General features: G+C 38.0%; 1 protein-coding gene across 2 annotated transcripts in view; it reads right to left on the reverse strand.

The window, feature by feature from the left end:
- Nucleotides 1–22133, reverse strand: part of SGCD (sarcoglycan, delta (35kDa dystrophin-associated glycoprotein)) — a 429759-nt gene that overhangs the window by 403559 nt on the left and 4067 nt on the right. For both annotated transcript variants that reach the window (XM_011966718.1, XM_011966717.1), the window contains one exon: nucleotides 8221–8409. In XM_011966718.1, coding sequence (XP_011822108.1) covers nucleotides 8221–8409 — 189 coding nt within the window. The remainder of the gene's footprint in view (nucleotides 1–8220; nucleotides 8410–22133) is intronic.

The raw sequence follows: 22133 nt of genomic DNA on the forward strand, positions 1-22133 counted from the left end.
TTCCACTGAACAAATTCAATTTGTCTTCATGAAAAATAGCCCTTGAAAAATGGGCAGCATTGTGTACTGAAGAAGAGCAGTGACTCTAGAGCCAGACTCCCTGCAACCCACCCCAGTTTCATCATTCACTGACTGTGTGACCTTGGGCAAGTTACTGCACTTCTCGGAGTCTCCGCTTCCTCCTCTGTCAAGTGTGGGTAACAACGGCGCTTACCTCATCGGGATCTTATGCGCATCATGTGAAAACATTATAAAGTTAGTCCTGTATGAGTTTTTATGAAATAAATGGAAATTCATTTCTTACATGATCACAAGACAATGGTTTGGATTTTATAATATTAATGAATAGAAACTAAAATAGAAATCAGGAGATCTATATAACTACGGGTATAGGTAGCTATCACTTATTGAGGTCCCACCATGTGACCAGCACGATCAGATACTTGACATCCATTATCTCATATGTGTGGTCTGCAAAAGGCAATCTACAGTTAACACATGTTGAAAGCCTACTGAATAGCAGGCACTGAACAGGGCTACAACAATGTATAGAGAATAATCCCTGCTACTGAGAGAAGTTTCCAGAGTAGCTGGGGTGGTCAAGTTGGGTCAGGAAACTTTGCTATCCACTTTGGTTCCAACATCCACAGAATAAGGATGTCTGATGAGGTAACTCCTAAAGTTCCTATTTCATCTAATTTTACAGGTACCGGGATAAGATATCATGCCATCCATTGATGACTCGTAAGCCTTTTGTAGTTTTGCCACTTAATAACCACTTGTGCTAAATGATTGTCTACATGATCAATACTACAGTATTTTGGAAGGTCTTTGAGGCCAGGTTATTTTGATTGGGCTGGTAGAATGCACTAGCAAAATTAACAGCTCTCTATTAGAATGAGACTTCACACAGCCTAGGGAAATATAAAATGACAAAAATTAGTGTCCAAACAGGAAGATACCCGAGATGACATCTAGTCCAACGTATTTAGTGCTATCCTGGGTTCCAGAAGAGAAAGGCAATGTAGTTCATAGCCAGTTAGGGCTGAGAATCCAGTTTCTGATGCTCTGAGCATCGTGCAATGCCCCACAATATGACAAACTAGCTAACAGACCAGGATCCATAGTCAGACTGCTTGGGTTTGAATCTCTACTCTGATTCACGGTCATAAAGCCGTGTGACCTCAGATCAAGTTACTGAGCCACTCTCTCCCTTGTAAAGTTGGTATCCAAATAGTAGCAACCTAGATAAATGATTAAGTTAGATAATGTTTGCAAACTGTAACTGCAACAGCATAGTGCCTGGCACACAATAAGCCTGTAATAAATGATGATGATGATGATGATGACGACGACGACGACTATGACGATAGCAAACACTTCTATAAAGTGCTACTATGTGCCAAGCTCTAAACAATGCATTTATCACTTCCTCTAATCTTTGCAACAATCTTATGAGGTAGGTATTAGCACAGAGAGGTTGAGAAACGTATCAAAAATCACGGAGTAAGAGGCAGAATCCAGACTTGTACTTAGAACATCTGTCTCCAGAGTTTGAGCCCTGAACTACTGTTCTGTCCTGAAGTGTCTCTCATGACTTTCTGTTGTCAACACTGAGTCTTCCTATGTGTCAGATTCTGCTAAAAATGCTTCACATGAATTAACTCACTGGGTCTTCACCAATCTATGAATAGATATTAAGTTTATACTAAATGCTTATGTTAACCACAACAAATGGACAAAACACAAAGTGGAAACAATGCAAGGAGAAGGTCCTCAGCTACAGAACAAAGAGAAATTAGATAAAAACCAAACATTCAGAACTACCAGGGAACTACTCTAAACAGAAAACGTCACTGGGTACCTCAGATGAAAGTGACCTATGACACAAGGTAGGCAAAGATAATAGGCTATTTTTCCATCTTCAGCATTCTGTTGAAGAGCCAGATCATTATTGCAATTTGGAGGAGGAGATACAGTGTAGTGTAAAGGTTGAGACAGGAAGTCAAACACCAGATTTTCACTTACTAGCTGTCTTTCAGCAAGTCACGCAACTTTTCTGAGCGTTGGGTTTTCAGTGAGGATAACAATATTAAATTGGTAGAGTTATGAAAATTAAAAGATTTTAAGAGCCATGTACAGTGAGTAGCACAGAAGAGACATTTAATAAATATTAACTCCTTTGTATAAGCACAATGTGTGATAAACTAAGGTCTATTTGTGGGTGTTTACAGTGTAGGTAAAACACACACTCTCCAATGTATGGGGAAAATGAAATATGTAGTCTCAATCTCCTGCCAGTAATGGATACTGGAATCTTCTGCTAAGAGCAGAGGAAAGCAAAATAACTTTTCTTCTGATTTACCTCTGAGACAAAGAAAACTTGGTAAGATACTTGTCCAGATTGCTATACTGGAAAGGCTCTTCCAGCATGTATCCTTGGGGACAGTACAGAATGCAAGACTGACAAAAAAGTAGAATTCCAGATTTTCAGTCTTGGACAGATCACCAAGTTTTCACAAACACTTACAGATGACATCATTCTTATAGTTCGTCATTACACAGGGGGTTTGATTACAGTGTGAGCTTTCCCAAATCTCAAATTGTTGAACAACCCAAACATACAAAATAATCACTCTTTCCTGTGTCTCCGTGTGTGTGTGTGTGTGTGTGTGTGTGTGTGTGTGTCCCTCAGTAGCTTTAGAGGTACAAGTGGTTTTTGATTACATGGATCAATAATATAGTGGTGACCTCTGGAATTTTAGTGCACCTGTCACCGAGTAGTGTACACTCTACCCAACAGGTAGTTTTTCATCCTTCATCACCCCCCTCCCACCCTCTCTTGAGTCTCCAATGTCCATTATACCACTCTCTATGCCTGTGCATACCCATAGCTTAGCTCCCACTTATCAAATAGAACATGTGGTATCAGATTTTTGATTCCTGAGTCACGTCACTTAGAAAAATGGCCTCTGGTTCCATACAACTTGCTGTAAAAGCCATTATTTCATTCTTTTTTATGGCTGATGGTGATGTATATTGTATTTTCCTAATCCACTTGTCTGTTGATGGGGACTTTGGTTGGTTCCATATCTTTGCAGTTGTGAAATGTGCTGCAAAAAATATACATACACAGGTCTCTTTTTGATATAATGACTTTTTTCCTTTGGGTAGCGACCCAACAGTGAGATTATTGGATCGAATGGTAGGTCTACTTTTATGCCTTTGAAAAATCTCCAAACTGCTGTCTATAGAGATTGTACTAATTTACATTCCCATCGGCAGTATATAAATATTTCTTCTTCACCACATCCACACCAACATCTATTTTTTTTTTTTTTAATAATAGCCATTCTGGTTGGGGTAAGGTGGTATCTCATTGTGGTTTTAATTTGCATTTGCCTGATTAGATCTGTTGTACATTTTTTTCATATGTTTCTCAGCCATTTATATCAATTCTTTTGAGAAATGTCTATTCATGCCATTTGCCCACTTTTTAATGAGATCACCTGTTTTATTTTCTTGCTCACAGTTCCTTATCAATTCTGAATATTAGTAATTTTATCAGATGCATAATTTGCACATATTTTTTCACACTCCATAGGTTATCTGTCAATTCTGATCATTATTTCTTTTACTGTGCAGAAGCTTTTTAGTTTAATTGGGTTCCATTTATTTATTTTTGTTTTTGTTCCATTTATTTTTGGGGTCTTGGTCATAAATTCTTTGCCTAGGTCAATATCCAGAAGTGCTTTTCCTAGGTTTTTCTTTCTAGAATTTTTATGTTCTAGAATTTTTCAGGTCATTAAGTCTTTCATCCATTTTGAGTTAATTTTTTTCAATACAGTGAGAGAAAGGGATCCAGTTTCATTCTTCTTTGTGTAGCTATCCAATTTTCCCAGCATCACTTATGAGAGTGTCCTTTCTCCAATTTATGTTTTTGTATGCATTGTAAAAGACCAGCTGATTTTAAATATTAGGCTTTATTTCTAGGTTCTCTCTTCTGTTCCATTGGTCTATGTGTCTACTTTTATACCAGTATTATGCTGTTTTGGTTACTATATCCTTGCAGTATAATTTGAAGTCCGATAATGTGATGCCTTCAGATTTGTTCTTTTTGCTTAGAATTACTTTGGCCATTTAGGCTCTTTTTGGTTCCATATGAATTTCAGAAATGTTTTTTCTAATTCTGTAACAAATGATGTTGGTATTCTGATAGGAAGTACATTGACTCTGTAGATTGCTTTGGGCACTATGGTCATTTTCATGATACTGAGTCATTCAATTCATGAGCATGGGATGGTTTTCCATTCCATCTGTTCGTGTTTTCCACAATTTCTTTCAATAGTGTTTTGTATTTCTCCTTGTAGAGATCTTTTAACCTCCTTAAGTATATTCCTAGGTATTTAAAATTTTTTGTAGCTATTATGAAAGAGATCGAGTGCTTGATTTGATTCTCAGTTTGGCCATTGTTGGTATATAGCAGTGCTGCTCATTTGTATGCACTGATTTTGTAACCTGAGACTTTACTGAATTTAGTTTATCAGATCTAGGAGTCTTTAGAGTTTTCTAGGTATATGCTCATGTAATCAGCAAATGAGACAGTTTGACTTCCTCTTTTCCAATTTGGATGCCCTTTCTTTCTCTTTCCTGATTGCTCTGGCTAGGACTTCCCCTACACAAATTTTTAAATCTCTTCATAAACTGCTTTACTGCTATCTCATTTTTTTTTTTTCGCTCTTTCTCCAATATAACATTGCTTAATACCTCATTTTTCCCCATGATCTCCACTGTCAGTAAATTATTATTTGTGCAAGAGAATTATAATTCTAAAAGAATATCCTTTATACTGTGATTGATAGAAAATAATGCTTTTAACTTGCAGGGCAAGACCAATTTTCTAACACTTCAGTTCTATTTGCTCAAATGCATTACGGCTATAAAGCACCAATTACGGCTAATGACAGCATTATTCTTACCTCAGTAAGTACTTGGTTTGGTAAAGCTTTAAGGACTCTCAACTTTTGCAATCAATTTAGTTAACTACAGGAAAGAGCCGATTTCATATAGATTATTACCTTAATGTCACATAAGTGGTGCTCAATATACATTTACATATGCTTCTATTAAGCTTTCCAGATAAAACACACTCTAGAAGCTGTATTTGTATAATATCATAGTTATCAAAGTTTCAGTTCATATTTTCCACTTCCTCTACCCCTAAATCTTACAAGTTCTACAAATTAAATTCGTGACACCCTTGGTAAAAATCACAAAAATAAGGGATTAAGAGAAAAGCTTCAAATAGGGGACTAAAGGTCTATGTGAGTACTAGCCAAGTTCCATGGAAAAGTAATAAATTGTATTTTGCTTTTTAGGCCCCACTACCCAGCCATCTCATCATCCTAAAACCAGAAATCTTCCAAAATGTCTTCTGATCCCTCAACTCTACATTCAACCAGAAGTCAAGGTATATCAATGTCATCTTTTAAATGTCTTTAAATGCAAGGTCCATGCTACTGTCCTAACTTCAGTATTCTCCTTAATATTACAACAGAGAAGTTTTCCTAATTTACAAGCTTTTGAAATACAAATTAAGAACATTGCAGAACATGCACATCGACAGATGGCAATCGTGGTCACTGGGACTTAAGGCCGAATGGACCCAGGGCATCCTCCAGAGCCTTCAGCTCTAACAGACTTTCCCCATTCTATTGCTTCCTCACCTATGCAAGCTCTCTAGAATGTAAATCTGATTACATCTTGCTCTCTTGCTTAAACATTTCTCTGAATTCTGCTTGTCTTTAAAGAAAGTAAAGTCCAGGCCGGGCGCAGTGGTTCACATCTGTAATCCCAGCACTTTGGGAGGCCAAGGTAGGCAAATTACGAGGTCAGGAGATCAAGACCATCCTGGCTAACATGGTGAAACCCCATGTCTACTAAAAATACAAAAAAAAAAAATTAGCTGGACGTGGTGGCAGACGCCTGTAGTCCCAGCTACTGAGGAGGCTGAGGCAGGAGAATGGCATGAACCCGGGAGGGGGAGCTGGCAGTGAGCCGAGATCGTGCCACTGCACTCTAACCTGGGCAACAGAGTGAGACTCCATCTCAAAAAAAAAAAAAAAAAAAAAAGTAAAGTCCAAGTTGAGAAGTATTGATTGAGTCTAACTCAGAAACAGAAGCTAATGTGCTCTAATACTCTAGAACTATTACCTTGGATGCCTACAACCCCATGGAAACTGACCATATAATCTTCCAAAGTTACTACTGCAATATAGAAGATTTTCTGCATTTTTTAAAAGAACTGAACTCTTAGCTGGGCGTGATATCTCATGCTTCTAATCCCAGCACTGTAGGAGGCTGAGGTAGGAGAACTGCTTGAGGCCAGGAGTTTGAGACCAGCCTGGGCCACATAGTGAGACACCTATCTCTATAAACAATTTAAAAATTAGTCAAGCATGATGGTGTGTGTCTGTAGTTCTAGCTACTTGGGAGATTGAGATGGGAGGATTGGTTGAGCCCAGAAGTCCATGGCTGCAGTGAGCTATGATCGTACCACTGTCCTCCAACCTCCGTGAAAAAGTGAGACCCTGCCTATACATAAAATACATACATATATAAAGAAAATGTTTTTAGAAAGAATTGAATTATTTTCTCCCCTCAAGATAGAAATTTGTAACATCAAGGTAATTTTTTTGTTTTTATAGTTTCCTAACTCTTACCACAAATACTAAAAAGTGAGCCATTCTGAGGCCTGAAGCAATATCTGTAACCTTGGTTTATAGAGTCCTAATTAAGTCAAGCACCAAGAAACCCTAGCATGAGTGATGGACAAAGCCACACACAGAAAAGACGCAGCCTTTGCCTTTCTCAAAGTTCAGTTTGTCTGGGAAATACATGTAAAAATTATTATCTGGAGTGGTAAATATAATAAGAGACACATAAATGGAACCACAGGTGTATCAAGATCAGTTTTAACAGACAGGGAAGACAGAGAAAAGCACTCTAAACAGAATAAAATGTATGAGCAAAGGCAAGAAAGTGTGACTATGCATAGGTTGTCAAGGATAAAAATGGATTTTGTAATTTAGAAAACGCAAATATCCACTATGATATTTGGGATTGTCACATGAAAACTTTACTGTTACTTTGTAAAGGTCATGTTTATTTACCAAACAAGAGGGTTTTCCTGTTTGTTTGTGATGTGGTTTGTTTTCTGGTTTGTTATTTGTTGATTGGTTGCAAAGATGAGGTCTTGCTATGTTTCCCAGACTGATCTTGAACTCCTGGCCTCAAGTGATCCTCCTGATTCAGTCTCCCAAAGTGCTGGAATTTAGGCATGAGCCAATGTGCCTGACCTGGGAGTTATTTTTATTGCCAATCTATATTACTTACTTTTGACATCAGAACAAGAAAGGAAGTTATGCTCAATATAGCAGACTGCTGCCCAGTATTTCCTCATTAATGAGTTAAGACTACTTACATTGCTAGTATAGATCAGAATTTCTAGGTATAAAACCTCTAAATAACTCCAAAAGTCATTTTTCCAGGATTTTTTCATTTGAACTACAACAGTAAAGGTCCAGTCCGTACAGGGACCCCAAACACCAATAGCAAGAGTTTTACTGAAGACACATAAACCTCAATTCTTAAAAAAAAAAATGAACCACAGCTACATTCCTCTAATTTCTGTCTTACCCAGACCAGTGGCAAAGAGGATCATCCTCCGAAAAACTGAGGATATTCGTAACTAACCAGAGTGATGGATAATCAAGCATAAATAGTTAAAATTTTTAGATAGATAATGCTCACAGTACAATTTTACTCAAATGTTTCAACTCTCCAAAAAACGTTTTATAATCACTACAATTGGTGAAAACTTAATACTTCGAATTTATTCTCTATTTCTTTATTATTTAATCAAAGTGCTTGAAAGCTACAGGCTACAGAAACTGTTATTAAAATGGAGGGATAACACACAGGAGATTCCAAAGGAGGGAAATATCTCTAAGTTGGATTACTAGTCCCTGAAGAATTGAGATTAGATAGAAGTCAATACCCATATTTGATCTGAACAGAAATGCTCTTTCACCAAAACACGAGGTTACAGATCTTTTGAGTCCTACTGTAATAACATCACTTTTCCACATTCCTTCATCATCTTGCCCCAAGCTTCCCCTCCCCAAAGAGAGCTAAACAAACCTAGATGGTTTTACTTACAATTGTGAAGTTCATGACTTTGAGAATCCAGATGGTCATGGCCAAGTTCACCAGTATTAAAATCATGAGGAGCAGGACAAAGAAATACAGGCATCGTTTCCGCCAGCCGTAAATCCCCACCTTGTACACCTGTGGCCCCTCGGAGCCGGGCATGGTGCTCCGGTGGTGAGTGTACTGTTCCTGAGGCATCTGAAATAAATGAGGCAAGAGAGAAGCACTCACGTTAAACTGCTGAGAGAAGAGAAAAAAAATAAAGGAAAAAAAATCAACCGATGAAGAGATATGGCTGGCTGCTGTCTACATTTACACCCTCCGACAACTCTAAAAATCTGTTTCCTCTGGACAGAAGTGGCTTCTCTGGATGCTAGCTTGAGGCTTCTCATTTAACACAGCCATGACTTCTGATGTGCACTGATACAGCCACAGCCACACACATACTGGGCAGAAAGGGACTCCTAGGAGGCCGTTTTCCAAATTCCAACTCAGAATTCCAACATCTTTGTGGTGGAGATGCTCAAAGACCTACCAAACTGAAGGAAAAATTTAGAATGACAAGAAAATAAGGTAACCCCAGCAGTCCACCTTAGTAATATAAAAATATTACTAAGGCAGTTTATTTGGGGGGGTTAAGAAATTTTGAATACAATCATTCTGTATTTCCAGTCAGTGGCAACAGTGGCAGCTTTGACTGCTTCTCTATTTCCGATTCAAAAGGGGTCCTTGCAGACACACAGCTGGAATCCCACTTGATTTGGGAATCTTCAACAAGTGATAGTCTAGTAAATACCTAACTACCCACTGAGTTAGTCTTTTTGAGGTAGGCAATTCTGATCATTATGCAACTTATTTAAGAAGCATAAAGGAGGGTCAAAGTCAAGTAAAATGTGAACATTAGTTCATAGGCTAATGAGAGGATGAACTAGTTAAATGCTAAGCACAGTAGAGAGAGAGAAATTAGAAAAATATTTGTCAGTATATTATAAAGTAATATGTTGATGCCCTTTAGAATAAGGAAGATTTCCCAAGTCCCTGCTGTTGACACAAATTATCTTTATCCTAGAATTACTAATTAAGTGCCAACACAAATGTAGATAAACATATCACTTCTATCCAATTCTAAAACCAAAACAAAATTTAAAATTAAATATAAATGAAGCTAGAAAATACCTATCACTCAAACTGGAAAATAACAAAGTACTATAAAGGATGATTTGCCTTAAACTAAATCACATAAATGTGGTACCAAGGGCTCTGGCACAAGGTCTCCTGAGCACAGCATCTCTACTCTGTCATAAGCCATGTGATAACCCACTGCCTGTCTCCATTCAGATAATGGTACAGCCCTTATTTTTACTACATTTGGCTGTCATGTAAACACACTGCATTCCCTACAAATAAGACCTACTCCATTTATTTTCTTCTCAGCCAATAGTAATAAATTAGTAATATGTGGTGCCAAAGTGGCCATAATGAAAACCAAAATGAGGGCGCTAAAATCACATCCTTGGTTATTAGGATATCTTCCAGATGGTTCAGAATATGATTATTTTTTGGTTTTTAGATAATCATTAAAATGGACACATAAAATCTAAAAATCCCATAGAGAACTCATGGCCGTTAGGCATCAGTGGAATTCCATTTGAAAAACTGAGTGAATTCTTCCTTATGGCTAACTGAAATGCTCCATGAAGGCCTACACGGCATCTGTCTCTTTCGAAACACATACCCTAGCGCCGAAATCAGTACCTAGTATGAGTACATGTTGGAATATTTGTGTGGAATGATTGAATGGAAAACAGAATGCATAAATGTTGACCCAATGAATGATTTCCCATCTGCTACTAGCTCTGCTGCTGTCTGGGGGTATATAAAGGTTCAAGCTAAATACCATGGGCAGGTTCTTGTTTGTATACTTGCAAATTTTCACTTCAGGCTCCCAAAGCACTGGGTTCTCAGCCAGGCAGTGAGCTTTGTGGTGTAAGAGGATCTCAGTTTTAAATCTCAGCTTCTGATAATTCCTCTGCAGATCAGGGATGTGTTATAAGGAGATGGGAACACAACACAGTCATCAATCACTGGCCTTTTTAAACATGAAGATCAAATAAAAGTGAAAAGAATGCTTTATAAGCCTGAAAGAAATTAGATTTTTATTTTCCATCAAATCATCTTCTGTGAAATAAGAAAATGATCACAGAATCTTAGAATCACGTGTGCAATTTCCTTTGATATTTATCAACTAATTGTGAATGAGCCAAATTAGGATTAGAGAAGTTAACCTGCTTGTTCAGGGCTAAAGGATTTGTGGCAGGGTGAGGTCTTGAACAATAATCTGGAATTCTCATAGGCAAGAGAAACAGTGAGAAATTCTTTACAAATAAGTGTGCAGAAGCTGGTGATATTGCTACTGTGCCAGTTGACTTTTCTCTGTCATTCAACCCAACCGATGGTGTCATTACATAAACATAGTTATAAAATGGAAACGACATGTTCAATAAATGTTTATAAGAGGATGGAGGTATAGATAGCATGCTTGTGATTTCTTGTTTTCATACACATACTGGTAGAACTTGGCAGAATGCAGTGATTTTTCAACTAAGGGTTCTCAGCCCTGGACGTACATCAGAGTTACTGATGGAGCTGTTAAAAACATTTGTACTCAGCTGGGCACGGTTGCTCATACCTGTAATCCCAGCACTTTGAGAGGCCAAGGTAGGGGGATCGCCTGAGGTCAGGAGTTTGAGACCAGCCTGGCCAACATGGTAAAACTCCGTTTCTACTAAAAATACAAAACTTAGCTGGGCATGGTGGCGGGCACCTGAAATCCCAGCTACTCAGGAGGCTGAGGCAGGGAGAATTGCTTCAATCTGGGAGGCAGAGGTTGCAGTGAGCCAAGATTGCACCACTGCACTCCAGCCTGGGCAACAGAGTGAAGATTTTGTCTCAAAAAATAAATAAGTAAATAAAATTTAAAAAACACACATCTGTACTCAGGTTAAGTAACAATCACAGAGGTAGCACCCAGGCATCAGTATTTATTAAAGCTTCCCAGGTAATTCTAAGAGTAGACAGGATTGCATGCCATTGGTCTAGAATAATGCCACTCAACCCTAATTATGCATCAAAACTCAAAAGAAACTGAACAAATATGGTACAGATTTTGAGCTCCATTATCAGAATCTGGAGCTCAGGGTGAAACATTGTGAAAAATCTCCCAGGAGATTCTAAACATTTGGGACATCTAAATAATGGCTTTCAATTTTTCATAGGGTTATCATTGTAAGACAAAGTCTTGAAAGAAACTCTAGCGTGTAAAATAGCAAAAAAAAAAAAAAAAAAAAAAAAAAAAAAAAAGAAAAGAAAAGCAGAGTTCCTCTGCTTAAAGCAGGGTCTGGTTACCCTTGAGGCATCTCTGCAGAATCCTTTGTTCCTGGGAACTACTAATTTTGTCCAACACAAAATTGACCAGCTGTGAAACTCAAGACCTGGAGGAAGCAGCTCCCTTTCAAGTCATACCGCAAATTAGAAGCTGAGCAGGGATTATAACTTGGATCTTTTGCTGCATGGTATAGTGACTTATTGCATGTCATCTCTACCACACCCCCTTTAATGAGTCCCATGGAACAGAATACTCCAGTCTTCTACTCATTAAAATACATAAGAAAGAAACAGAGAAGGGGATGAACACTTTTCTACAAATAATTATAATAGGAGGCCTTTCCATGCAAACATATGGTAATGGATACATCTGTTATAAAGAATCCTGCATAGAAAGGGACATTTAGACATGCTGAGTACATTCATTTTTCTAATCAAAAATTAAAACATGTTGAAAGATAAAAACAAAGACGAATGACAATCTCCAATCTATCATTCTTCTTATTCCTTCCTGGAACAAATTTACTGTCCAGGGAATTGAAGTGAAAATTTTAATTCCTCACTCGGGCAGGCCCCAGGCCTTTGAAGGCCCCAGGAGAGGCCCCAGTAAAACATGACAATGGTCATACAATTTAAGTTAAAAATTTCAAAAGATAGAAAATTGTTTAAAGATATTAAATTTTAAAAGATGTTTTAATTGCAATTCGCTAAACTCTATCTTTTTCTACTCTGGCTTCCCCTCATGTTAGCTCTGGAGGATTTACATGCATTTTGGAGATCTAAGAAGAAGCTGGCTTAGTGGTTCATATAGTTTGAATGCAGAATATATTTACACGGTTTGCAGTACTTCCCAGTAGAGGTACATTACTGCTAGCTCTCCTGGTGTAGGAATGTCTTCTAGGAAAATTCCTTCCACCCATAGCTCCAATTCACCAAGCATGGTGACATGAAGGAACAGGACCAAAGGACACGATGCAATGTAAACATGACCTACAACGGCCAGCACCAGAAATACATGGGTAGTAGAAAAGACAGAAGCTAGTCAAAAGTATATTTGATAATCATCAGATATGTAAAATTTCAAATGTAGAATTCAACTGTCATTGATGCCTCATCAAAACAAATGATCTGTCAAGAATATATTGAATTTGGCATACATAATCATAAATGTTCCATATGTGTTTTATTTTGTATGGGAATTATGGAAAATAAAATTAACCAGAATACTTGGGTTTGTAGGTTATGTATACCATGTATATCTCTGTGTAAAGTTGTGTGTATTCTACATTACAACCACCAGTATTTTGAAAGTTTTGTCAAAATTGCCATAAAAATAATTATCTTTCCATTGTCTATACAGAAAGTAACGATGGCATATAATTGTCATGTGAAGAGACAATTAAAGGCTACACAACCAAAAAGTACAGAAAAAGTATATGAAGCAGTTAATTAGCAATATTATCCTTCCTGATTTTGTGATGTCTTTTAAAAATTAATAATTTAATTTCCTTTCTCATTATAAGTACATATTCATGTTGTTAACTTGTTTGTCTTCCTAATATTTTTAGCTTTTTCTTATCCCAGTTGTTTTTAGCAGTAAGGTATTTTTAAGTTATGGTGTGTATTTTTAGATATAATGCTATTGCACAATAGTACACTACAGTATAAAGATAAACTTTACCTGAACTGTGAAATCCAAATATTTGTGTGATTCACCTTATTGTCATGTTTGTTTTAAAGGAAATAAAGCAAATGTATTTTTTAGCCAAATACATTTGTTCAGTGAATGAATGAATGTACATTTGTTCAATGAATAAATGAATAAAAATCAAGCCAACATTAAACAGTAAAGTGTATTCTCTAGTAATCAGTAAATAGTTATATCAGAAGAAGTAAAAACTTATACAACTTTGTTTTTCCAAAGACACATACAATTATACTAATGCTAAGCAGGCTTAAATCCAAAGCATTACTCCTTCATAAGGCTATTTTCAGTGCTGACCTGTTTATAAACAAATCCATTTGACTTAAGGATCATCTGTTTCTTGCACACAAAATGTAAGAGGATTATATTTCCCAAAGAATGAATACAGTAAAACTTCCTGTTGTTTTACCATTGGATAGGAAGAAACTACCAAAAGACAAGACAATGTTATATAATATAATTGCCCACAATCATTAATTAATTAAATAGTTGTCAAATATTTTAGATGTACAGTTTTCCAAGAAGGTCATTCTGAATGGTCCTATTACTAAAGCATACTTTGGAGAGCTGTAACCTCATGGTCTCAGGCATTCAAATGTTCCTACCTGAGACTGCAAATGTTCCTACCTGGGATTGCATAGCATTACAGAGTCAAGGCTTGATATTAATTTAACGTAGCAATCTCAAGGGTTGACTCGGACTTGGGCTTGTGAAGAACCTCCTTCGAGGCTGTGTGGCCCTGTGTAACTTCTACCACTTCAGCCACCACCAACACCTCAGTGACTCTGTGATGACTATACAGCCATCTCCAGTAGCCTCATCAGGGCTCAACACCAGTCTGAGGAGCCTCCTACCTTTATACAAATCTCACCCACTGTGAAGTTGTCACAGAGATCTTTGAACCAGGCCCAGCCTACGTGATACCTGGACCTAGCCATTGTCCATCTAATCAAGGAAGCTACATGAGCTTCAAAGTGATGAGTCTGACATCTTCCACAAGTCTTTAATATCTTAACAGAGAAACTGCTCTGATCAGACTCAAGTGGTATTAATTTTATACCATGCTGACTTTCCTTCCTATACTTGGTAAGACTCAAATGGCTACCGTGAAAATCTATTATTGTTCCTCTTACAGGTCATCGAGAAGATATAGGGATGAAAAAGGGTCGTGGAGGCAGGAGCATCCACCACTGGTCCGCTTTGTGAGGCTAAGCACATACTCTAGTCTAACACTGTTGAAGTGGTCACTTTTTGTTTGCATCTTTGTTCCCACAGGGCTCTTCTTCAGGAGAACAACAAATGTTTTCCTTTTTTGCCCCCTGGAAATAGTTACAGTATCTACATTACCCATTTGCTGTGCAAAAATGCATTATGTTTTCAGGGACGATTTGTAAACAAACAAACAACAAAAAAAAAAACCCCAGTAAACTTCCTAAAAACACATCAATGCCATCAAGTTTCCTAATGATCTTTCTTTTGGACCTGTAAAATTGTATGGGCCATGATCAACTCTACCATAAAGCAGAGCTGAGAACAAGAAGGGGCACTGGCAGGCATTTTACTAATGTTTGACTCTGCTTGTCCAACATTATGGAACAAGGCTTCATAATCTCTTGTTCCATAAAGGAATTTATGGGGGTGGGTGCTATGAGTGCAGTTCTCTGTTCAGTTATGCACTGTCAGGGAGAGACATGGCCAAGTACAGAGCTGACCTTCAAAAAAAAATTCCAATCCCAATCTGTTTTTCAACAGTAAAATATTTATGTATTTTGATATCTACTATATACGTCAGTAGGTCCTAGAGATAGAGGCCTTCAAAAGGATGAAAATGATCATATTCTGCTTTCATCAAGCTCATATTTTAAGGAGAGATGGACAATAAACAATAATGGACAATAATGAAACCCCTAGAACTAAAGTCAGGTGCTAGGAAGAAACAAAGAGGTACCTGTAAGAGAGAATAGAAGGTGATTCACTCTGGTTATGGAAGGTCATTCTGATAAGGAGACAATTACGATGATACCTGGGGGTGGAGGCAAGCTTTCAGCAGAAGACAGAGCAAGCACTATGGCCTGAAGAACTCAAGCTCAAGAGTTGGCTTGAATGAGCTCAGAGGAGAGGGTGAGAGGTGAGTTTGTAGAAAGAGGTGGGGCACCTCCCAGGTTCTAACAAGGAGTAGAGAAAAATACAGCAAGACTGATGGCTACATTATCTAATTTAAGAATAAGACAAGTGATACAAATCAAGTAAGTTTTTATTTTTTTTTGGTGATGCTACAGGTTAAAATTTGGTGAATTTAAAAGTAAACATGAATTATGTAACTATGAAATTGTAACCAGTTTATATAAATAGTAGGCATAGGTTCCCTCAAAGACTCATTACGGTTTCCAGAGTTTGTTGTGGAATCTGAGTCATTTTGGATCATCTTGGTACAGAAATAGTCATCCATTAGCCATATGAGTTTTTAGGTCTCTGATTTAAAACTATTTGCTTTCAAGGTTTTTTATTCGGTCATCCACATCAGGCATTAGTCTTGGATCACAAATGTTTGGCACAATTTAGACAACGGTAACAAATTCATCACTTTTAGTTTTGAGGTAACAACATTTCTTACAAAATTCATCCAGAAAAGCAAGCACCTATTTATGTGAACTAGCCCGGGAATGGCGGAATGGCAGTTTCTTTTTATATAAATATTCAGATTAACTTAATAGTTATACATTCCAATTCTTAGCTAAAATATGTAATACCTCACAAATTCAACAAGTGCATGTATTTAAAAGAATCAAAGAACATGCAGTTAAACAATTCTCTCATTCATACCTTCAGCCTCCCTGCACTGAGGCAACCAGTATTATCAACTTATTTCTTATCCTTATAGAAATGTTTAATACATATTCAGGCTTTATTCAATATAGATGTTCAGTGCATGCGCACGTTTATATATATTTTTTTACACAAACAAGAGCATATTTTACATAATGTTCTAAATCTAACTTGGTCCACTTAACTAAGTGATAGTCCCATAAAAACATAAATTTTTTTTAAAAAACCACTGTTTTAAATGGTATGGATCTATGATATTTAACTTAACCAGCTCAGAGACAAACAGTGAGGTTGTTTCCAGTCATTTTTTGTTACCTATCATAATGAACATGTGACTTTTTCTACTTGTTCTTGGAAATCAGTCTTGTGAAGAAAACATAGAAAGCAGCAGAAGGGAACAGTGCTGAGGTGTTAAGGAGCTCCTGTTTAAGGGATGGTTGGGGAAATCCTGTCCATCCCAGAGAGATCTGAGAACAAAACAAGAAGAAGCAAGAGAGTAAAGCATGAGGATGTCTGGGGAAACATTTCAGTCGGAGGAAACTGGACCAGCAAGTGCAAAGGCCCTGAGGCAGTAGCTCGCTCGGCAGGCGAGGACGACAGTGTGGCTAGATCAGAGTGGACCGGAGGAGGATGTTTGAAAATAAGCCTGGGCACAGGCAGAAGGGGAAAGAAGTGGAAGCTTAGAGCCACAGTAAGAACCTCAGGTATGATACAGAAAGCAACAGTAACCACTGCAGAACCTAGGCATGGAAATGGCATGATCAGATTTTCACTTCAGGATCACTCTAGTGTTCTCTAGGGAATGGGCTGTAGGAGCGAGAATGAAGTGTAGAGAACAGGGGCCCGTGACTACTGCAATTGTCTTCAGAGAGGTGACAGTGGCCCAGGCCTGCAGACAGGTGGGTGAGAAGGTGGGGAGTTGCTGTCTTTGGAATCTTGTGGGAAAGCAGAGCTAATAGAATTCTCTGTGGCTTGAGACAAGAGGCGTCGAAAAGGACAGCACTCAAGGAGAACCCCAAGGTTTCAGCATAACCAGCCATTTGCACAAGGGTAACCCATGGGGAACAACATGAGGAAAGAAGGCTTGGAGGGCAGAAGGGGGATGGAGTGTGCAGGGGAATGATGGGGGAAGAGACAGGTGTGTCAATGTTGAAGGCACATGAGATTCCAAAGAGATGGAAGAGGTAGTGATAAGGAGACAGATAAACAAGATCACTACGATGGCACTTGGAAACGAATTTGGACTTCAAGGGGAAGGAAGACTGGGCTTCGGGACATGAATCTTTAAGACTCTAGGATATAAGTATTATTGAAAGCCATAGACATTTCACAAAGGTCCAAATACATCTCTCAGACAAGTCCTGAGAAACCAGATTGCCAGGTCAAAGTGTGTATGTACAGTTTTTAAATAAATATTATCAAGGTGCCACACAAATTGTAATATACCTTGTATTTAAGTTTAAAATATTTATCTCTGATGAACCAAAAGATATTTCAGCATCATTATGAACATCATGATTTCCATCATGATCTAGATGATGCAGATGTATGAGGTACTAGTTGAGGTGCTTTCAGGCAGATATACTTGTGAAACACACACGCATATTTCTACCAGGAATTAGCAGATACACAAGTGCATACATTCCTGCAACACTATGGGAGATCAATATAATTAAAACTATTTCATAAATGAAGAAACTAAGGTCCTAAGGAATGCAAGAGTATTCTCAAAGACCCCTAGCTAGTAAGTTGGTTAGGGTCTGAACTTAAACTGAGGCCCGGTTTTCTCTCCATTACTCATAGGCTGAAGCAAAGACTTAACTTTTCCTGAATACAAAGTAAGGTATTTAGAATTACCACAGATGCATATTCAGTGTGAAATGCATTTGAAACACTGCCACTACCTGCAAATATGTACTGTCCTTCAGTTCCTCCCCTGATGCTGTTCAAGGCATCTGGGATACATCAATGAGCAAGAACAAAGAGTTCTGATCTCATAGTGGTGGAAAGAGGTAGTGATGGCGAGACAGAAAACAAACATAAACACCAGAGAATATTATACTTATGTCACAAGGAGATGAATGCTATGAGGAAAAGTCCCACCTCCTAAAAAAAAAAAAAAAAAAAAAGACACACAAAAAATAGACCAGCAGTACCAGGGGTTGGGGAATACAACAGGCTCAATATTTAAAGCATAGGAAAGGTTGACCTCATGGAAAAGGCTATAGTTGAACAAAGACTTGAAGGCATTGCAAGAATTGTTGAAGATTTGGCTCTACATAAAACTAGCCTGGTCCTTGATGTTGCAAGGTGAGGACCAGAAAAGAATATGTGAACTGAATGCCCTTGGGCAGGAAAAATAATCTCAAACATCTGATCGCAGATATAATGGTGCCATTTTCACATGGAAAGGATGCTATGTCTACCCCATCATGGCCACTTCTATGGTTAGCTTTCTTAATAGCAGTGGCAGATTCTCTCAGCAAACCAGCTACTTGGTGTTGTACAAGGTCGGTGCTTTCTAAAACCCCATGGATGATTCCCACCAGAACCAGATAATGACAATAGGAGTCAAGAAACTACAGCTCTTCTGTGGCTTGGGGACCAAGCTGTGTAATAAAATAATAATGAACATGACTCAAACACTTGAGATCAGAGAGTGACACACAAGGCCTAAAGGGAACATGGACAATATAAAATCCAAATCCTTATTTAACAGATGGTAAAACAAGGTTCAGGGAGGTGAAGTGACTTAATCAAGGTCACAGAGTAAGGCAGTAACAAAACCAAAGTCAGCTAAACTGAAAACCAATGTTTCCCATAAATTCCAGGTTTCTGTCTTTTCCGCTTGAACTCCTGGTTTCACATTACTTTCACCAACCATCTACACACAGACTTTTTGAGCAATACTTAGAGACAAATTGCAAAAAAAAAAATAATAAAATAATAAAATAAAAAAAATCACTTTTCTAACATAAAGAAAGCACACATAAATGACAAACACTTGTATAATGGTACTATGTACTAGTCATTGTTCTACATTGTTCTACATTGTTCTACATGTATTTAATCCTCACAGACATATAATTGTTCTACATGTATTTAATCCTCACAGACATATAACCTGTCTCACAATCATTTCTATTTTACAGTTGAGCCAATGAGAAAGAGTGGTTAAGTAATCTACCCCAAATCTCTTTGCTTGTTAAAGGCATAGCAAGCATTTGAACCCAGAGCGTTTGGCTGGAAAATCTGTTCGTTCATTTCTTATATTCAATGCTTCTAGATAGATGTGAATAATTGATTATAACAATGTGATTACTAATGAAAACAATATTTTTGTGACTGTATTAGCTAAAAGTTTTCAATACAGATATTGATTTTAAGACACATTATTGAATACCTATTGAGTGACTACTGTATTCCAGCCAGAGTGCAAGTTACTCTAAGTACAGGTGTTGTGTCCCAGGTCATAAACCATGCTTGATATGTCTCTAAAACCTATACATTTTTACAGCATCATGAAAAGCAGTTACAACAAATTAGGCACATCCTTCTATAGTGATTCAATAGTTTCATAAAATTAGAATTGATCCAGTAGATTCTCCCTTGACAATTATGTTTGGCAAGAATCTTTAGCTGTTACCTGTGCTCTCAAATGTTTGCAATGAAACCTGTGGTCTGGAAGGAAATGCTCATCTCATTTTTGATCATTTTATGTTTTTTTGTTTGTTTGTTTGTTTGTTTTTTAATCAAAGTTTCTGGAAACAAGCATGATAAAAATAGCTAAACAGCATGCATTTTTCTAAGCACTTTGCATGCCTTCATGTAGATATGTATATACGTATGTATGTCTATTGAGGTATAGTTTACTTCTAGTAAAATAAACAGATATTAGCTACATAACCCAATGAGTTTTACAAGTCTGAACATCTTTGGGAACAATATTCAAACAGGAGAGGGAACGTTTCTATCACCCGAGAAAATTCCTTTGTTCCTCCTCTTAATCAATTCCCACCCCCAGAGGCAGTGACTGTTCTGATTTCTACCACATTTAATGTTTTCAGTCTTAGCTATAATCCGATGAGGTGGTTCTAACTTTGAGGCCTGGATTCTCGGCCACCATACTGTCCTCCTGCAACTCTGCTCAACACAGACTTAGACCATCTCAATAGTGTTCTCTGAGAGAATGAAGCCACAACTTAATTATGCCCTAACTTCTCTCCCATGCATCTAGAATATACACCACCCTTGAGAAAACAGAGAACACGGTCACTCAAATCACTGTCTACTTTCTTTGGATCAGTTGAGAAACTCTACTTAGAAAAATAGAGCAGACAAATGTAAACATGTACAGGTCAGATGGTGGGGTCAATGAATGAGGTGGGCATATGTCCTCTCAAAAGAACAGGAGCTGACCACAGCCCACCAGCCACTGTGCCCAAGAAATTACACAGGGAATGCCTGTCATCTTCAGCTTTTTCTAGAAGACTGACATCATGTTATCTTAGGATGTTTAAATGTTTGGTAACTAAGTCAATGAAAACAAACAAACAAACAAACAAAAAAACACTTGGTGAGTCAAAATGTACCCACAGTCCAAGTCTTTGGGTTGCGGGCTTATGACCTGCTGTTTGGATCAGCAGCCTGGAAACATCCGAGATGGGGGGTGGGGACACAAACTTTTGAAGGTCTCAGCCAATGTTAGGAGTTAATCTTTCTCATTACCTGGTAAAAATTATGCTGTCCAGACACTGGCCTATTATCAATATTCCTGACCCCTGAGGGAAGCAGATAAGTACGTTGGTAAACACACACTGAACAAATAACAAAAAGAAACTTGCGAGGGTGAATGGAATCCAATAAAGAAATAGAGGGAAAGGGCTAGAAAGATTATAGAACATGAGAGAGAAGAGAAGTCAACCATAGGTAACAATAGGAATGAAAGGAACACAGTGTGGCTCTGTTCCCCGCTGTCCTTACCCTGGAGCAATCTTCTTTCATTGAATACGCAGTGCCAATACCACAACCCCAATGAGGGTTAATATAAGACCTTGTTGAGTGATTCGTTTAGAGAGAGGAGCTTACCCTGATATTTATTTACTCTGAACTCAAAGAATAGTTTCGGTGGCTGAATACGTCAACTCCAGCAAGTAACAGCAGGGTTTCCAGGCATTCACAATATATTATTTGGAAGTCAAGGTGCTCACAAGACAGTCTGATCCTATCACACTGGCAAGGAAAAGTGGTCTGAGCAAGGAGGGAGTTTCTAATCCCTGGTAATATAGTTTTTATCAGGGAATTGTGCTTGCTCTAATAGGTGCCATTGCTTTATCGGGGAAAAAGAAGAATAAAGTGATTGCATCCATATCCTCCTACACATCCTGAGCTCCATTAATACAACCTCCAACAAAGCTTTCTTAGCAAACCAATCTCACAGGATTTATACACTAAGCGAACCATGGTGCCATGCTCCTCCCCAGTCCTACAGACCTGTCTGAGAGGCAGGTCAGAGGCTACAGCTTACACGGTTTCCTTTATATGAGGCAGTTCACACTCTGCAACAGGAATTTGAAACAATAATGAAGACCTTTTTGTGTGGCAAGAAAAGTGAAACAAAGGGAAATGTGGAATCTCTAGAGAAATTTGGGCAACATAGGAAAAGTAACCCAGACAATTCAGAGTAAAACATCCTCTCCTTTGTTGATTGTCTGAACTCTTCATTTTTACCTCGATCTACCTTCTTCACTCTTTGTCGATTTGCCTGGTGCTATCTCAGTTCATCTTAACTACATGTATTAATATATTTGACATATTTAAGTGCTTACTGTGTGCAAAGGACAATGCTAAGTGCATTATCTGTACAATCTCACAACACACTATGAGGCAGATACTATTGTCATGTCTATTTTAGACATTAGGAAATCGGGACACATTTTGGAGATGATGTAACTTGCCTACGGCCACACAGCCAGGACCCCAGTCTGCGTTTGAGGCAGACCCTGAG

The sequence above is a fragment of the Mandrillus leucophaeus genome, unplaced genomic scaffold, assembly GCF_000951045.1.
Source record: "Mandrillus leucophaeus isolate KB7577 unplaced genomic scaffold, Mleu.le_1.0 Scaffold77, whole genome shotgun sequence".
Lineage (NCBI taxonomy): Eukaryota > Metazoa > Chordata > Mammalia > Primates > Cercopithecidae > Mandrillus > Mandrillus leucophaeus.